Source organism: Phyllobates terribilis, unplaced genomic scaffold, assembly GCF_046119375.1.
Source record: "Phyllobates terribilis strain yellow unplaced genomic scaffold, ASM4611937v1 Scaffold_10__3_contigs__length_209671492, whole genome shotgun sequence".
Classification (NCBI taxonomy): domain Eukaryota; kingdom Metazoa; phylum Chordata; class Amphibia; order Anura; family Dendrobatidae; genus Phyllobates; species Phyllobates terribilis.
In genome coordinates this window covers 160,835,699-160,851,993 of record NW_027362770.1, presented here as the reverse complement: position 1 = coordinate 160,851,993, position 16,295 = coordinate 160,835,699, and the positions used below count along the sequence as shown (strand labels likewise).

At 42.9% G+C, this 16,295-nt stretch overlaps 1 protein-coding gene across 4 annotated transcripts in view; it reads right to left on the bottom strand.

The window, feature by feature from the left end:
• EFCAB6 (EF-hand calcium binding domain 6) overlaps window positions 1-16,295 on the bottom strand; it is a 113,520-nt gene that overhangs the window by 60,641 nt on the left and 36,584 nt on the right. For all 4 annotated transcript variants that reach the window (XM_073650009.1, XM_073650008.1, XM_073650010.1 and 1 more), the window contains exons 10-13: window positions 10,514-10,624; window positions 9,018-9,138; window positions 4,440-4,610; window positions 1,340-1,411 (exon numbers count right to left, since the gene is read on the bottom strand). In XM_073650009.1, coding sequence (XP_073506110.1) covers window positions 1,340-1,411; window positions 4,440-4,610; window positions 9,018-9,138; window positions 10,514-10,624 — 475 coding nt within the window. The remainder of the gene's footprint in view (window positions 1-1,339; window positions 1,412-4,439; window positions 4,611-9,017; window positions 9,139-10,513; window positions 10,625-16,295) is intronic.

The window sequence follows — 16,295 nt, the reverse complement described above, 5'->3', positions numbered from 1 at the left end:
AATCCATAGAACTTTGTTCTGCAGCCCCTTCTTAAAAGCAGTGAAAGTGCGTGTGCTCAACCTCTGCTCCATTCATTGTCTATGGGACTGCCGATTACAGAAAGTCCCATTGAGAATGAATGTAGCAGATAACGAGCATGCGCACCTCTTCTACATTCAATCCCCATTCTTGGGGTTCCAGAGCCCAGATTTTGGAAGCATTGAGTGGGGGGTCCCAGTGGTCAGCAATTTATCCCCTATCACGCTTGCATTTTTTTTGGAATACATTTTTAGTTTTTTTTTCTGTGTCCATTCATTTGAAGCTTCCATTATAAGCAGGAACCACAATACGGTGCCAGAGCTGCGGCACAGCAGACATTTACGTGTCTGTTATTTTGCAGGAAAAAAAATAGTGCTGCGTGCAATAAATCCTAAAAAATATTTTACATTGGCTAAGAAGCTACTTTTTTTTTTACACTAATTACTGGAAGAACATGCTGCCTGAGCCAAGAAAAGCAGCTTTCACATTGAAAATAATAAAAGCAACACTGTAGACATGTAACACAGAGCAGAATTATGTAAATGGGTACCCAGCATAAAAAATCCTTAAAAATGTAAAAAATGCTAAGAAGCTACAATTTTTTTTTACACTAATTAATGGAAGAACATGCTGCCTGAGCCAAGATAAGCAATTTTCACACTGAAAATAATAGAAGTAACACTGTAAATACCTGACACAGAGCAGAGTTGTGTGAATGGATACCCAGCGTAAAAAAACCTTAAAAAAATGCAAAACGCTAAGAAGCTACAATTTTTTTTACACCAATTAATGGAAGAACATTCGAAGAACGTACTGTCTGAGCCAAGATAAGCAGCTTTCACACTGAAAATAATAGAAGCAACACTGTAGACACCTGACACAGAGAAGAGTTGTGTGAATGGGTACCCAACGTAAAAAAAAAACCTTTAAAAAATGTAAAATGCTAAGAAGCTAACATTTTTTTTTACACCAATTAATGGAAGAATATTCTGCCTGAGCCAAGATAAGCTGCTTTCACACTGAAAATAATAGAAGCAACACTGTAGACACCTGACACAGAGCAGAAAGTTGTGTGAATGGGTACCCAGCAATCTCCGTGCATTCAATGTCTGACATAACAGAGGACAAGGGAATGTAGAATCTCATAGAGGATTATGCTGCATTATTTTTATTGTGTATTATAGTATTTTTTTATATTATATTCCCCATATAAATTATTATATTACCATACAGCTTTAATAATATTCTAGAAAAAAAACCTTTAAATCCTAAAAAAAATGAATGCACACGTGGCACATTTAATCATTTCTATACACTCACTGTATCCACAGCCAAAGCCGCCGGAGTCTCCTTTGCAGGCTGCCGCGTGTTATTTAACCATTTGTGACCTGTCTGATTAAAAAAACAACAAAAAACACATACAAAATATTAAATGAAGGCAAAAATGTACATAATATATTATTCTAGCACATGGACTAGCAATGGTTAAATTACATCAGAAGGTTGAAGAGGCAGTACAGCATTAAAGAGGTATTCCCATCTCTAAGATAGGATCTTGGAGATGGGAATACCCCTTTAAATACACAATCCTGTTGGCACAGACATTACTGCCACCCGGTCTCTCCTTGTACTTATAGGAACAAATAATACTGAATCAGTCTTGTCTTGCCCTGAACATGATATAGGCACAGGTATTACAGTTTTCCTATGATGAAAGCACAGATAGTACTGTGTACCAGTCTCTTCTAAGATTTACGGATGTCTACTCCTATATATAATTTAGACACAGATGGCACTGCCTTCCGGTCTCTATATATAATTTAGACACAGATGGCACTGCCTTCCGGTCTCTATATATAATTTAGACACAGATGGTACTGCCTTCCTGTCTCTTTCTATATATGATCTAGGCACAGATGGTAATTCCATCTATTCTCTTCTAATATAAGATTTAGGTTCAGATAGTACTGCCTTCCTGTCTTTTCCTTCACTTTTCCTCCACATATATACACATACTTTTGTCACTTTCTACATATGATGTAGGCACAGATGGTACTGCCTTCCAGTCTTTTTCTATACATACTTTAGGCACAGATAGTACTGCTTCCGTGCCTCTTCCTTCATATAATTTAAGCACAGATGATACTGCCTTTGTGTATATTTCTATATATGATGTAGGCACATGGTACTGCCATCCAGTCTCTTTCTACATAAGCTTTAGGCACATACAGTCCTGCTCACAATTATTGGCACCCCTTCATTTTTTTCATAGACTGTACAATATCTTCAGAAATAAATGGAAATGTACCAAAGTTATATCCTCAGGATTTTTTAATTAGTGGTCCAAAGTAATACAACAATAAAACATTGTTTTTTTCAACTTCCATGTTGCAATTTCAAAGAAGAAACAGAATAAACAGCAATAAAGGCACCCCTAATTAATGCTTGGTTGCACACACTTTGGTATTGCTGACAGCCTCCAAACGTTTCTTGTAGCCATCTATAAGCTTCTTGCTCTTCTCAGCTGGAATTTTCTCCCACTCTTCCTTTCCAGATTGTTCAAGCTCTTGAATGTTTCCAGGGTTCTTCTTCCCAATGGCAGATTTCAGCTCACCCCAAAGATTTTCTATGGGATTGAGGTCAGGACTCATTGTTGGCCATTTTAAAACAGTCCATTTTTTATTTTTCAATCATTCCTGTGTACTTTTGGCTGTGTGCTTTGGGTAAATGTCTTGCTGGAGGACCCATGATCTTCGATTCAAACCAAGTTTTCTTACACCCGGGTAGGACATTTTACTCTAAAATCTCATGATAATTCTTTGATTTCATGATTCCTGTGATACGGTCAAGGCCTCCAGTACCAGACGCAGCAAAGCAACCCCACAGCATTACAGATCTTCCACCATGCTTACAGGTTGGTAAGGTATTCTTTTCCTTATAAGCTTCATTGCGCCGTCTGTAAACAAACTGTTGCTTTGCCAAAAAGCTCTATTTTGTTTCATCTGTGCACTGAACATTTTGCCAGAAGGATTGTGGTTTGTCAAGGTATTCTTGGCAAGGATCAGTCGTTCCTTTTTATGTCTTTTCTTCATCAATGGTTTCTTCCTTGGCCTTCACACATAAAGCTCTGCCTGGTTTAGTGTGCGGCGTATGGTACTTGTTGAAACCATGACCCCAGACTCTTCCAGGTTGGCCTTCAGGTCTTTGAATGTTTGACGTGATGTTTTTTCCACCCTTCGCACCATCCTTCGAAGACCTCGCTTGTCAATTTTCCTCTTTCCCCCACTTCCAGGGAGATTCTTGATGGTTCCATGCTTGGCAAACTTAATAACATTGTGCACTGTTGAAACTGGGATACCAAGGTCTTTGGAGATGGCTTTATACCCTTTGGAAGTCTTGTGTTTGCTAATAATAGCAGTTCTGATGTCCTCAGACAACTCCTTTGTCTTCACCATTGTGACAAAGGAACAGGGCCTACCATGTGGCTTTTTAAAACACTGAAGTCATCATTCATTGGCTAATTCATGTCACATGGGCACCAACGAATAATCACAGGTGAATCTCTTTTGTGAGTCAAAATGTGTTTCCATGCTAAATTAATGTAAAGGGTGCCAACACCAGTGACACAGCAAGCTTTAGGTTTTTCTATTTTTCTCTCCCATTGTTTTTGGTTTTAAATTATTCTTTATCATTTGCTCTTTTGTATTTAACACGAGTCTCTATACAAAAAAACTGTTTCACGTGATTCATTTTTTTCAGGAGATATTCCACATTATGTACTTACACTTCATGGGTGCCAATAACTATGAACAGCACTGTATATGATTTAGAGATACCCTGTCTCCCTCTATGCATGATTTAGGCACAGATAGTACTGCTTTCCATTCTCTAGATATGATTTAGGCACAGATAGTATCGCAATAACTCCTCAGATAAAGTATGCCACTATTTTTTTTCTATCAGACCCATATGGACTTCAACAGAAAAGAAAACTCTTCAAGTCCATGGAGGTCGATGGGTGCCATATTTTCACCGTATTATGGTTGCACAATGATTTTGCTACATTATAAGTCAAGCTATTTTTTTTTTTTAATTTGGCTTCAGAATCTGCCTAAAGCATTTGCTAAACTATCAGGAAATGATCGCTCCCGCACATTCCAAATATGTAATAATTGATAATCATTTGCACCGCTCCAGACGTAGACGGCAATCATCCCGGTAAAGAACTTTCAGCCACCGTTCTCTGTAGTGTTAATGTATCATGCTCATTAGGCTGGTGCAGTACGAGCGAGCGCTCCGGCATTCATCCCCGCGCATCGTTATCTGAGCTCGGCTAATTCTCAGGAGCGGGAGAATGAGCCAGAAATGGAGAAAGAAAAAAAAAAAGGAAAACAGCTTTTAGCTGCTAATGGGCACGTACAACAGATTCCTTCTCCTCAAACAAGTCCAAGAAGTGGTGGTAGCTGATGAATCCGGTGTGCTCCGGGTCAAGGATGATCATTAACTCCTTGAACTGCTCGTCTGTGATTCGGAACATCATGCTGTCGACGATGCGGCGCAGCTCCTTCCTGCTGATTTTCCCATTGCGCCCCTTAGAAGACACGGAAACACAAAAATAACAATAAATCTTGACCGATACCGATGTCAGTCCAATTCAGGCCTAAAAGTGGAAAACAGCTACGGAAAAGGAACTTTGCGCATGTCTATGGTGTTCGATTTGGGAAGACTTAAAGGGGTGTTCACATCTCCAAGATCCTATCCCAATATGTAGTAGGTGTAATAATAATAATATTAGCAAATACCTTCAATTAGAAATGTGCCCTAATCGAAAAATCGGCTTCTTTCTCTTCCTGGACTGATGTTTTGTTCTTAAAATTCACAATTTAGGGGTAAAATGTGTCTTCACTGAATACAGATTTTCCCATTACTGAGATAGGAGATGGAAATTGGTGCTCATTAAGTTCAATGGAGAACTGCAACTGTCGTTTTAATTGAATTTGCAGCATAATGTCTGTTTCCGCCTCTAGCTCCTCCCTAGAATGTCCGTGTCTGCCTCTAGCTCCTCCCTAGAATGTCTGTGTCTGCCTCTAGCTCCTCCCTAGAATGTCTGTGTCTGCCTCTAGCTCCTCCCTAGAATGTCTGTGTCTGCCTCTAGCTCCTCCCTAGAATGTCTGTGTCTGCCTCTAGCTCCTCCCTAGAATGCCTGTGTCCGCCTCTAGCTCCCTCCCTAGAATGTCTGTGTCTGCCTCTAGCTCCTCCCTAGAATGTCTGTGTCTGCATCTAGCTCCTCCCTAGAATGTCTGTGTCTGCCTCCAGATCCTCCCTAGAATGTCTGTGTCTGCCTCTAGCTCCTCCCTAGAATGTCTGTGTCTGCCTCCAGCTCCTCCCTAGAATGTCTGTGTCTGCCTCTAGCTCCTCCCTAGAATGTCTGTGTCTGTCTCTAGCTCCTCCCTGGAATGTCTGTGTCTGCCTCTAGCTCCTCCCTAGAATGTCTGTGTCTGCATCTAGCTCCTCCCTAGAATGTCCATGTCTGCCTCTAGCTCCTCCCTAGAATGTCTTTGTCTGCCTCTAGCTCCTCCCTAGAATGTCTGTGTCTACTTTCTGCTCCTACCTAGAATGTCTGTGTCTGCCTCTAGCTCCTCCCTAGAATGTCTGTGTCTGCCTCCAGATCCTCCCTAGAATGTCAGTATCTGTCTCTAGCTCCTCCCTAGAATGTCTGTGTCTACTTTTTGCTCCTACCTAGAATGTCTGTGTCTGCCTCTAGCTCCTCCCTAGAATGTCTGTGTCTACTTTCTGCTCCTACCTAGAATGTCTGTGTCTGCCTCTAGCTCCTCCCTAAAATGTCTGTGTCGCATCTAGCTCCTCCCTAGAATGTCTGTGTCTGCATCTAGCTCCTCCCTAGAATGTCCATGTCTGCCTCTAGCTCCTCCCTAGAATGTCTGTGTCTGCCTCTAGCTCCTCCCTAGAATGTCTGTGTCTACTTTCTGCTCCTACCTAGAATGTCTGTGTCTGCCTCTAGCTCCTCCCTAAAATGTCTGTGTCGCATCTAGCTCCTCCCTAGAATGTCAATGTCAGCCTCTAGCGCCTCCCTAGAATGTCCATGTCAGCCTCTAGCTCCTCCCTAGAATGTTCGTGTCTGCCTTCAGCTCCTCCCTAGAATGTCCATGTCTGCCTCTAGCTCCTCCCTAGAATGTCTGTGTCTGCCTCTAGCTTCTCCCTAGAATGTCTGTGTCTGCCTCTAGCTCCTCCCTAGAATGTCTGTGTCTGTCTCTAGCTCCTCCCTGGAATGTCTGTGTCTGCCTCTAGCTCCTCCCTAGAATGTCTGTGTCTGCATCTAGCTCCTCCCTAGAATGTCCATGTCTGCCTCTAGCTCCTCCCTAGAATGTCTTTGTCTGCCTCTAGCTCCTCCCTAGAATGTCTGTGTCTACTTTCTGCTCCTACCTAGAATGTCTGTGTCTGCCTCTAGCTCCTCCCTAGAATGTCTGTGTCTGCCTCCAGATCCTCCCTAGAATGTCAGTATCTGTCTCTAGCTCCTCCCTAGAATGTCTGTGTCTACTTTCTGCTCCTACCTAGAATGTCTGTGTCTGCCTCTAGCTCCTCCCTAGAATGTCTGTGTCTACTTTCTGCTCCTACCTAGAATGTCTGTGTCTGCCTCTAGCTCCTCCCTAAAATGTCTGTGTCGCATCTAGCTCCTCCCTAGAATGTCTGTGTCTGCATCTAGCTCCTCCCTAGAATGTCCATGTCTGCCTCTAGCTCCTCCCTAGAATGTCTGTGTCTGCCTCTAGCTCCTCCCTAGAATGTCTGTGTCTACTTTCTGCTCCTACCTAGAATGTCTGTGTCTGCCTCTAGCTCCTCCCTAAAATGTCTGTGTCGCATCTAGCTCCTCCCTAGAATGTCAATGTCAGCCTCTAGCGCCTCCCTAGAATGTCCATGTCAGCCTCTAGCTCCTCCCTAGAATGTTCGTGTCTGCCTTCAGCTCCTCCCTAGAATGTCCATGTCTGCCTCTAGCTCCTCCCTAGAATGTCTGTGTCTGCCTCTAGCTTCTCCCTAGAATGTCTGTCTGCCTCTAGCTTCTCCCTAGAATGTCCATGTCTGCCTCTAGCTCCTCCCTAGAATGTGTCTGCCTCTAGCTCCTCTCTAGAATGTCTGCGTCTGCCTCTAGCTCCTCCCTAGAATGTCTGTCTCTGTCTCTAGCTCCTCCCTAGAATGTCTATGTCTGCCTCAAGCTCCTCCCTAGAATGTCTGTGTCTGCCTCTATCTCCTCCCTAGAATGTCTGTGTCTGCCTCTAGCTCCTCCCTAGAATGTCTGTGTCCGTCTCCAGCTCCTTACTAGAATGTCTGTCTGCCTCTAGCTCCTCCCTAGAATGTGTCTGCCTCTAGCTCCTCCCTAGAATGTCTGTGTCTGCCTCTAGCTCCTCCCTAGAATGTCTCTGCCTCTAGCTCCTCCCTAGAATGTCTGTGTCGCATCTAGCTCCTCCCTAGAATGTCTGTGTCTGTCTCTAACTCCTCCCTAGAATGTCTATGTCTGCCTCAAGCTCCTCCCTAGAATGTCTGTGTCTGCCTCTAGCTCCTCCCTAGAATGTCTGTGTCCGTCTCCAGCTCCTGTCTAGAATGTCTGTCTGCCTCTAGCTCCTCCCTAGAATGTGTCTGCCTCTAGCTCCTTCCTAGAATGTCTGTGTCAGCCTCTATCTCCTCCCTAGAATGTCTGTGCCTGCCTCTAGCTCCTCCCTAGAATGTCTGTGTCAGCCTCTATCTCCTCCCTAGAATGTCTGTGCCTGGCTCTAGCTCCTCCCTGCTCACTGAATATAGATTTTACAGATTATTTTCCAAAGAACTGAGAATGAACGATCAGGAGAAAGAAGGAGATTTCTCTGATAAGATATATTAAAAAGTTGCTTATTTTCTTCTGTACTATTGATTTATGAATTAAAAATTATAATGACGGTTTCCTTTTAGACATTTTCAGAGGATCCCCTATGTTAAAAAGTTTGAAGGGGTTGGCTACTACTTTTTTTTATAATTGGCCTATCCATATCGAATCAATGGTGGTGCACCACCAGGCACCGCCACTGATCAGCTGTTACCGGGGCCGGCAGTTCTCGGATGCTGTTGGAACACAGCAGCTCCACCATTTCTTAAGTGGCCATGGTTGGGTACTGCAGATCCATCCATTATAGTTTTGGTGGAGCTGCTATATTCCAGCAGCATCTGAGAACATAAAAGCCAATGCCGGTAACAGCTGCACATAAGCTGATCAGATATTGATGGCCTATCATAGGGATAGACCATCAATAAAGAAAATAATAAAGAAAAGTAATTGACAACCTCTAAGTATGAGTTGATGCTGTAGAAGGTGCCAACCTATAGCCACTTCCATGTGTCCCTTATAAATAAAACCTTCCATCTGGGTACTTAAAGTGGAATTCCCGTCTCCAAGATCCTATCCCAATATGTAGTAGGTGTAATAATAATAATATTAGCAAATACCTCCAATTAGAAATATAGTATAGTTCTTCTGATTAGCTATGTCCCTTACCCCATGTGCAGGGCATTGCATGGTTAAGACCACTCATATAGTGACAGTTAGATAGTTGTTAGTGGTCGTAACCATGGATATCTAAGCTACTGGAATGCCCTGCACATGGGGTAAACAATATAGCAAATCAGAAGAACTATACTACATTTCTAATTGGAGGTATTTGCTAATATTATTATTTCACTTACTACATATTGAGATAGAATCTTGGAGATGGGAATACCTCTTTAAAGCAAAGGACAACAAAAGCTTGGTAAACCAGAATACGCCCCTACTTCCTTGGTCGGGAGAAAGTAACTGTCACGGAAGACTGAGTCCATGGTGATGACTGATGAAATGGACAATAGGACTGAACAGACCCCCTAAACCAAAGGGTGACCATCGTGGAAGAATTGCCACCCTGGTCCCATTACTTCAAAGTTGCCATACCATAGGGAGTAGCCATTGATTACACCTACTTACCTCATCAAGGATCAGGAAGGCCTGTTTTAAGGAGGGATACGCCTCTTGGAAGTGCTGGTGAAGTTTCTGTAAGATGTGATCATTTGAAAAATGCAGGTCTTTGGCTTTTACAGAATTGACCCTAAAATGTAAAATTGAGTGTGTAACTAATGGTAGAATCCAGATCGGCAAATACAGACTGGATTGTATTATTCAATCTGATTCTACAGGAAGTGTATGAAGATTCTGAATCTAGGATCAGAGATCGTCCTACATGAAGTTATCTCGAGGCTTAGGCCTATCAATTTTTGAAAACACTAATTGTAATCCATTTAATAAAAAACCCTGATTTTCATAGGTCTTTCCTATGTTAAATAGTCCCCACTGACCATTTACCAACTAACCCAGATGAAACATCGGCGAAACGCGCGTTGGTGCTTTTCAGAACTCTGTCCTATGTTAAATAGTCCCCACTGACCATTTACCAACTAACCCAAATGAAACATCGTCGAAACGCGCGTTGGTGCTTTTCAGGAATCTGTCCTATGTTAAACAGTCCCCTCTGATTATTTACCAACTACCCAGATGAAACATCGGCGAAACGTGCGTTGGTGCTTTTCAGAAATCTGTCCTATGTTAAATAGTCCCCACTGACCATTTACCAACTAACCCAAATGAAACATCGTGGAAACGCGCGTTGGTGCTTTTCAGAAATCTGTCCTATGTTAAATAGTCCCCTCTGATTATTTACCAACTACCCAGGATGAAACTCACATCAGTGTTTTACTGGGTAGGTGTAAGTATAGATCTCCTTCATCATGACAACATAGCCCTCTGAACTTTTGACACTTTATATCTATTAAGCTTTTTTTTATAGGGTAGAAAGAATGAATATATTATATATATATATATATATATATAATGGTTCTCGACAGAAGGGGAGAATTAAAAAAAAATAAAAAAAATAAAAATGTCCACTCTGGAAGGGTTAATCTGATGTGTTTGTGGGCTTAAACAGCTGTCAGCACAAATCTCCCATAAATATGCACACCTCTGCCAACCATACATGTGGTTTCAATGGGTAGAGAAGAATAAGATGATGCCAGGCTCATCTGGCAGGAGCTTATCTTCTGTAGGAACTTGTTAAAATCCATCTTCGGACTCATTGGTTGGTCAGAGGTGTCCATGATACCGGGCTGAGGATAGTACCAGCTGCAAAGGTAAAGACAGCCCTGGTCCGGCTGCCACTGAGGACCACACTTAATACCGGAGCAGGGCAGTGCGAACCTTTTTGTTTATCTCTAGATAGAAAATTTTGTTTTTCTTCCAATGTCAGCTACATGGATGAAAAGTTACAGCAGCCCTGAAAGGCAGTCATGGGACAACCATGTTGTCACAAAGTCACCCATGCTTCATAGAAATGTATATCCCCCGCTCTATTTGTCACTTGCCCCACGTTTCACACCAGGACTGTGTAAGAATGACTGGATTTAACAGAGGGCGAGAGGATTCACTACCTGTGATTGGATTTCATTGGCAGAGTTTGTCCGTTTTCAATACAAGCGGGTCTTCTGAACATTTGCAGAAAATCTTCCCAACAAATCCGATCTGTGATTCTGAATTTGAACCTGGAATCAAAAAACCAAGAAGGCAATGTTTATGTGTGAGCATTACAATCCAGCCATGATTCGCTGTCATATGTCTGGCCTGGTCGGCACAGGGATGATTTTTATTTATTTCCTAGACAACTACCCCAGATGAAGCATCGGCGAAACGCTAATCCAAAAAACAACTTTATTTTAGAAAAAAAATTCTGTACTCTTCCCTATATCTTATTGCCTAACAGTCCCAATTCTGCCAGGAAAATCCTGCAGTCTAACCAACAAAAGAGGCAGACTTTTGCCAATCCAACCAAATGTTTCAACGGGCCGACTGGTAATTACCATTGGTGCTGATCATGGGTGCCCAGAACATTTGCTCCGCTGGGTTTCGACAGGGCGATTAATTTGCGATTTTGTGGCCATATTTACCAGTCGTGGATAGAATGCCCTCGCTCCTTCTTCAGGACCTCTCTGGTGGTCACAATCTGAAAGTAGTTGACCATGAAAAAACACACAAATGTCCACTACACTCTCTCCTTAACCAAAGCATCAATTCACCAGACCCAGGATAGAGCTCCACATGAAAAAATAGAACTTCTTTATTCCTCCATCACGTAAAAAAAGGTATATTTCGACCCAAATCAGGTCTTTGTGAATCATATGATGCATCAGGGTTGAGTTCAAGTCAACTAGATGTTCCCGCCATGTCCCATGGCCACTCTTTTTCCTGCCAACTGTGACTTAAAGGGAATCTGTCATCATTTTTTTGCTACCTAGTCTTAGAGCAGCATAATGTAAGAGCAGAGACCCTGATTCCAGTGATGTGTGACTTAGTTTACTGGGTGCAGCAGTTGTGATAGAACCACAGTTTGTTTGTTTTTTGCTCGGAATGTTGAGCTGTGTATAACCCCGCCCACACCTCTGATTGGCAGCTTTCTGTGCACGCTGTATAGAAAGCTGCCAATCAGTGGTGGGGGCGGAGTTTCACAGAGCAGGAGGACTAGGAGGCACAAGACACCTAGTCCTGTAGTGATAATCTCCTGTTGATAAAAAAAACCCTTATTTTATTGAAACAATAACACATGGTATAGTAAGTGATACATCCCTGGAATAAGGGTCTCTGCCCCTATATCATGCTGTTCTCATGTTCTCAGATTAAATAGCAAAACCTGCTGTCAGACTCCCTTTACCAGATCTGGTTTCAGCTATCCTCCACTCTGCTATAAAAACATTTAGGGTCCTTGGGAACTGGAGCTTCCTTTGACGTTACCCAAGTCTGCATTTCTTGTGGTCGTGGATCGAACATGTCTAACAGATAGACAAGCCATGGAATAAATTTAGTAAAGCCTCAGTCTATTTTCATTTCCTTCAGTTTGAGGTACTGTTCACACTTGTGTGGCAATTTTTGACTCTGTTCCTGGGTTGCGCTCATCATTCATTGGATTCGTTGCCCAGTTCTTACAGTTCAACTCCTGGTATCAATGTCTGGCTGTCATCTGGTTTATTTTGTCCTGGCTAATGTTTCGTTGATGACCCCTGGCTATGTTCTTGACTTTGCCACAAGTTGTTCTCTACAATGCCAGTGATAGCTCTCTTCGTATGATTTATCCAAATTAGAAAAATCGTAGCTTGGTGATCCTTGTGTCACGGGTGTGTCAGATGTAGCAGACAGTCGTTCTGCAGCTGGTTGCAGAAGCTCACTTTGTTTGGTATTCTTAAATCTGTCTTACTTTAGGACCCAGCGGCTACCTCCTTCCTGCTTTGATTGACACTCTGGCCTGCGTGTTTAAATACTTCAGCAGGGAGGTGCCGTTGATATTCACATGTTCCCTTGTGAAGGCTTGGAGCTATTACAGTCTGCTTACTTCCTTTCCGGTGCTTGGAAGACGTTTGCTGTAATCTCTCTGAGGTTGGCTCAAGCTAAGTTTCTTCCCCCTGTATTTGTCTCCCTTGTTGTCTTTAGTTTATAGTAGGGACTGACCAGTGCTCATCCCCCTTCCCTATCCAGGGCCTAGCTCTAGGGATTTACACGGTTTAGGTTCCTGTTCGGTGATTGGTGAGGAACCAATATAGGGACGGTAGAGGAGACAGGGTGATATTAGATCAGCTTAGGAGGTCTCCACTCCCTCTTTCCCTAGTAACTGGGCTCCCTTCCCCTCATCCCTTCGTGTCTTTCCTACACTGTGCGTGACACCTTGCTTTGAGTGACATGTCTGACTTGATTTGTTCCAAAATTGATTTACGTTAATTGTTCTTGCCATCCATGGTATTGATCGCATCCTTCTCCAGCACCACATTTTGAAGGCGTCGATTCTTCTTCCGTCTTGTTTCTTTATTGTCCAGGTTTCGCATCCGTATGTTACCACCGAAAAGACCAAACCATGTACGAGTCGTGTCTTCATCGCCAGTGAAATGTTCCTTGATTTGAATAGACTACTCATGACAATATGGTTCTTCTGAATTTAAGCCATCATAGCCATGTTAGACAAACGCCAATTTGGTGATCTCTTCCCATACACATTAGATGGTTGGATGACCTGGTGTGCCCTTTAGTCTTTTAAAGGTGGTCTCAGATATTGTGGGGTGCACTGATGTTCTAAAACATCGTTACTAAATTCTAAAGTCTGGAGTTTCTCAGGTACATGTAGGAAGGAGAAGACCCGGCCCAGGGCGTGTGCTAAAAGCATTAGTAGAGGATCACTTAACCAAACTGTGGCCATATTTTGGGGCCACATCCTAAAGTCGTAGCTATAAAATGCCTACGATGTTGATAGTCGTAACTCGGTAATATCATCAACAAAAGTATGATTCCATAGTGCGCCCCCGCATTCAGCCAAAAGTCATACTCGCATGCAGGAGCGAGTGAGTGTCCAAGGATTGTGGGGCCACTTTTGAATGCAGCAGCACACTTTCGGCATGCAGCAGCACACTTTCGGCATGCAGCAGCACACTTTCGGCATGCAGCAGAACACTTTCGGCATGCAGCAGCACACTATCTTGGGCATCTTTAACATTTACCGATGCCATTAACAATGAATCTGCTCGATTCTCTCGAATGTTATATTGTACCGCTCCACGCAACAAAGGGAGAGAGCAAATAATTCCAAAAAAGTCTGATAATCATCATATTAATTATAATAAAAGAAAGAAATGCTCATCTAAATCCAGGTATTACTGCAGCAGGCGGCGAGCTCTTTTAATTACTTTTCTTAATAACCTGCAAATTAACTAATTTGAGCCTACGTTCTGTTTATTAGAGACTGAATGCTATAAGCTGGATGGTGGTTTAGATACGTTAACCCCTTAAAGGGAACCGGTCAGGATTTTTTACTACCAAAACAAGTGCTGTGACTGTATAGATCCTAGTAGAACAATACAAATGATACCTGTCTTGTAGCAATCGGATGTGCCAGCACTGAGAAATTGAGCTTCAAAACTATATGCAAATTAGATTGGAAGTGCATAAGTGCACTGACACGCCCCCTAAGTACTTCCAGACTAATCTGCATGTGGACTCAAAGCTCGATTTCTCAGCACTGGGACATCCGATTACTACAAGACAGGTATCATTTTTATTGTTGTACTAGGACGTATACAACCGTAACCCTTGTTTTGGTAGTAAACTCATCCTGATAGGGTCCCTTTAAGGTAATAGCCTATTACTGTGGCAAAAGGATACTGCAATTTAGTCCCAATTATTGAGGCATCTTTATTTGTATCGCTATCAAAAACATGCCTGTACATCTGCAGGTAGGACAAAGAAGTGTAGGGTTAATAGACTCTATAAACGCACTAAATACACTACACTCATAAAGTAAAGGCTTTATTTTCGGGAAACTGGAACGTCTGAAAATTCTGAATATCGCCTCTCATTATAGATGTACTGCTCATCTCAGAAACACTGTTCCTATTTTTGGAGGCATTGTGCTTCTAGGAGTAAATCATCGCAGGTAAGGGAAATTGGAACACCTTCATTTGCCTTCCTTTTGAACACTGTAATCTATTAGTGTATGGAAAAGCGGCTAAAACGAGTCTGCGGATGCGGCGGTCTGTTTTCAGCTAAAGTAATGGCTTATTATTTTTCTGTGCCGCTATTCACAAAGGTAATTACTTAAAGAGTTTTGTACCAAGTTAGTAAGTTATCACCGATCCATAGGATAGGTCATAACTTACAGATCCGCATGGGGCCTGACGGCTGGGACCCCCACCGATTTTTGAAATCTCATTCGCTTTGCAGGTACTTGAAAAAACAGCGATTTTTGCAGCAGAAAAAAAAAGATGCACCCAAAAACGGCACGTGTGAACATACCCTTACTTGGCTTTCTCCGGCAGTCTCGTAGACGATGCTCAAATTTCGCTCAATTCAGGTGAGTCTCTGCAGGGTCCCGTTCTTGGGATAGGTGATAGTCCAAGCAGTTTAAGACCCCATTAGTAGGGTGTCACCTATCTTATGGTTATAAACATGTTAAAAACCCTTTAAAAGGGACACTCCTGATACTTTCGATTTTTCTAGTAGACGGTCAGACGAGGCGGAGCAAGAAAGTATTTTCTTATTTTGGTGACACTGCGAGTCTTTTTATGCATCGCCCCCTAAAGACTCCCCAGTCCCACCAGCCGTCTCCTCCTCCCACACGGTGCTTTAGTTGTTGTCACAAGGCCGCCGTCATTTTCCTTTGGCTGGAACCTCTGGTGCTCCCTCTAGGGTGCAGTTACGCTGACTCCATTAAATGAACAGTATGCATCTTACTCCATCTTCACCAATGTCCAGCTGGCTCAGGATACTTAAGAGACCCACCTCCAATGTTCCTTGCCTTAGCCATAAGGCTCTTTAGATGTTGTCTGTCTAAAATACTCTTCAGTGCAGTTCAGTTTTCCAGTTAGGCTATGTGCCCACGTTGCGGAAATGAAGCAGAAAATTTCTGCTTCATTTCCGCATGTCCTCTCCCGGAAAAACGCATGCGGAATTCCGCACGCGTTTATCGCACGTTTTTCACGCGTTTTCGACATGCGGAATTGCCTTGCGTTTTTTCATGCATTGAATAAGGCAATTCCGCATGCGGAAACGCAAAATTAATGAACATGCTGCGGATTTTTGAACGTAGCATAAACGCTGCGGAAAAATCCGCAGCATGGGCATAGAACTTGCGGATTCTCATTGGGGACCATGGGGTGCGGATTAACAAGCGTTTTACAAGCGTTTACGCTGCGGAAAATCCGCATCAAAAACGCTTGTAATCCGCAACGTGGGCACGCAGCCTTAGCATCCCAGATTGCACCCCAAGTTTGATTCTTGTCTGCTGCCTGCCCTGACCACTTGACAATCTTCCTTTCTGAGTGGAATCTTTTTAGCTTGCACCCACAACTTTGATTCTTGTTTGCTGCCTGCCCTGACCACCTGACAATCTTCCTTTCTGAGTGGAATGTTCTTTTAAGCTCGCACCCCCGACTTTGATTCTTGTTTGCTGCCTGCCCTGACCACCCAACAATCTTCCTTTCTGAGTAGAATATTTTTAGCTTGCACTACCAACTTTAATTCTTGTCTGCCGCTTGCCCTGACCACCCAACAATCTTCCTTTGAGTAGAATATTTTTAGCTTGCACGCCTGACTTTGATTCTTGTCTGCCACCTGCCCTGCCCACCCAACAATCTTCTTTTCTGAGTGGAATCTTCTTTTTAGCTTGCACCCAGAACTTTGATT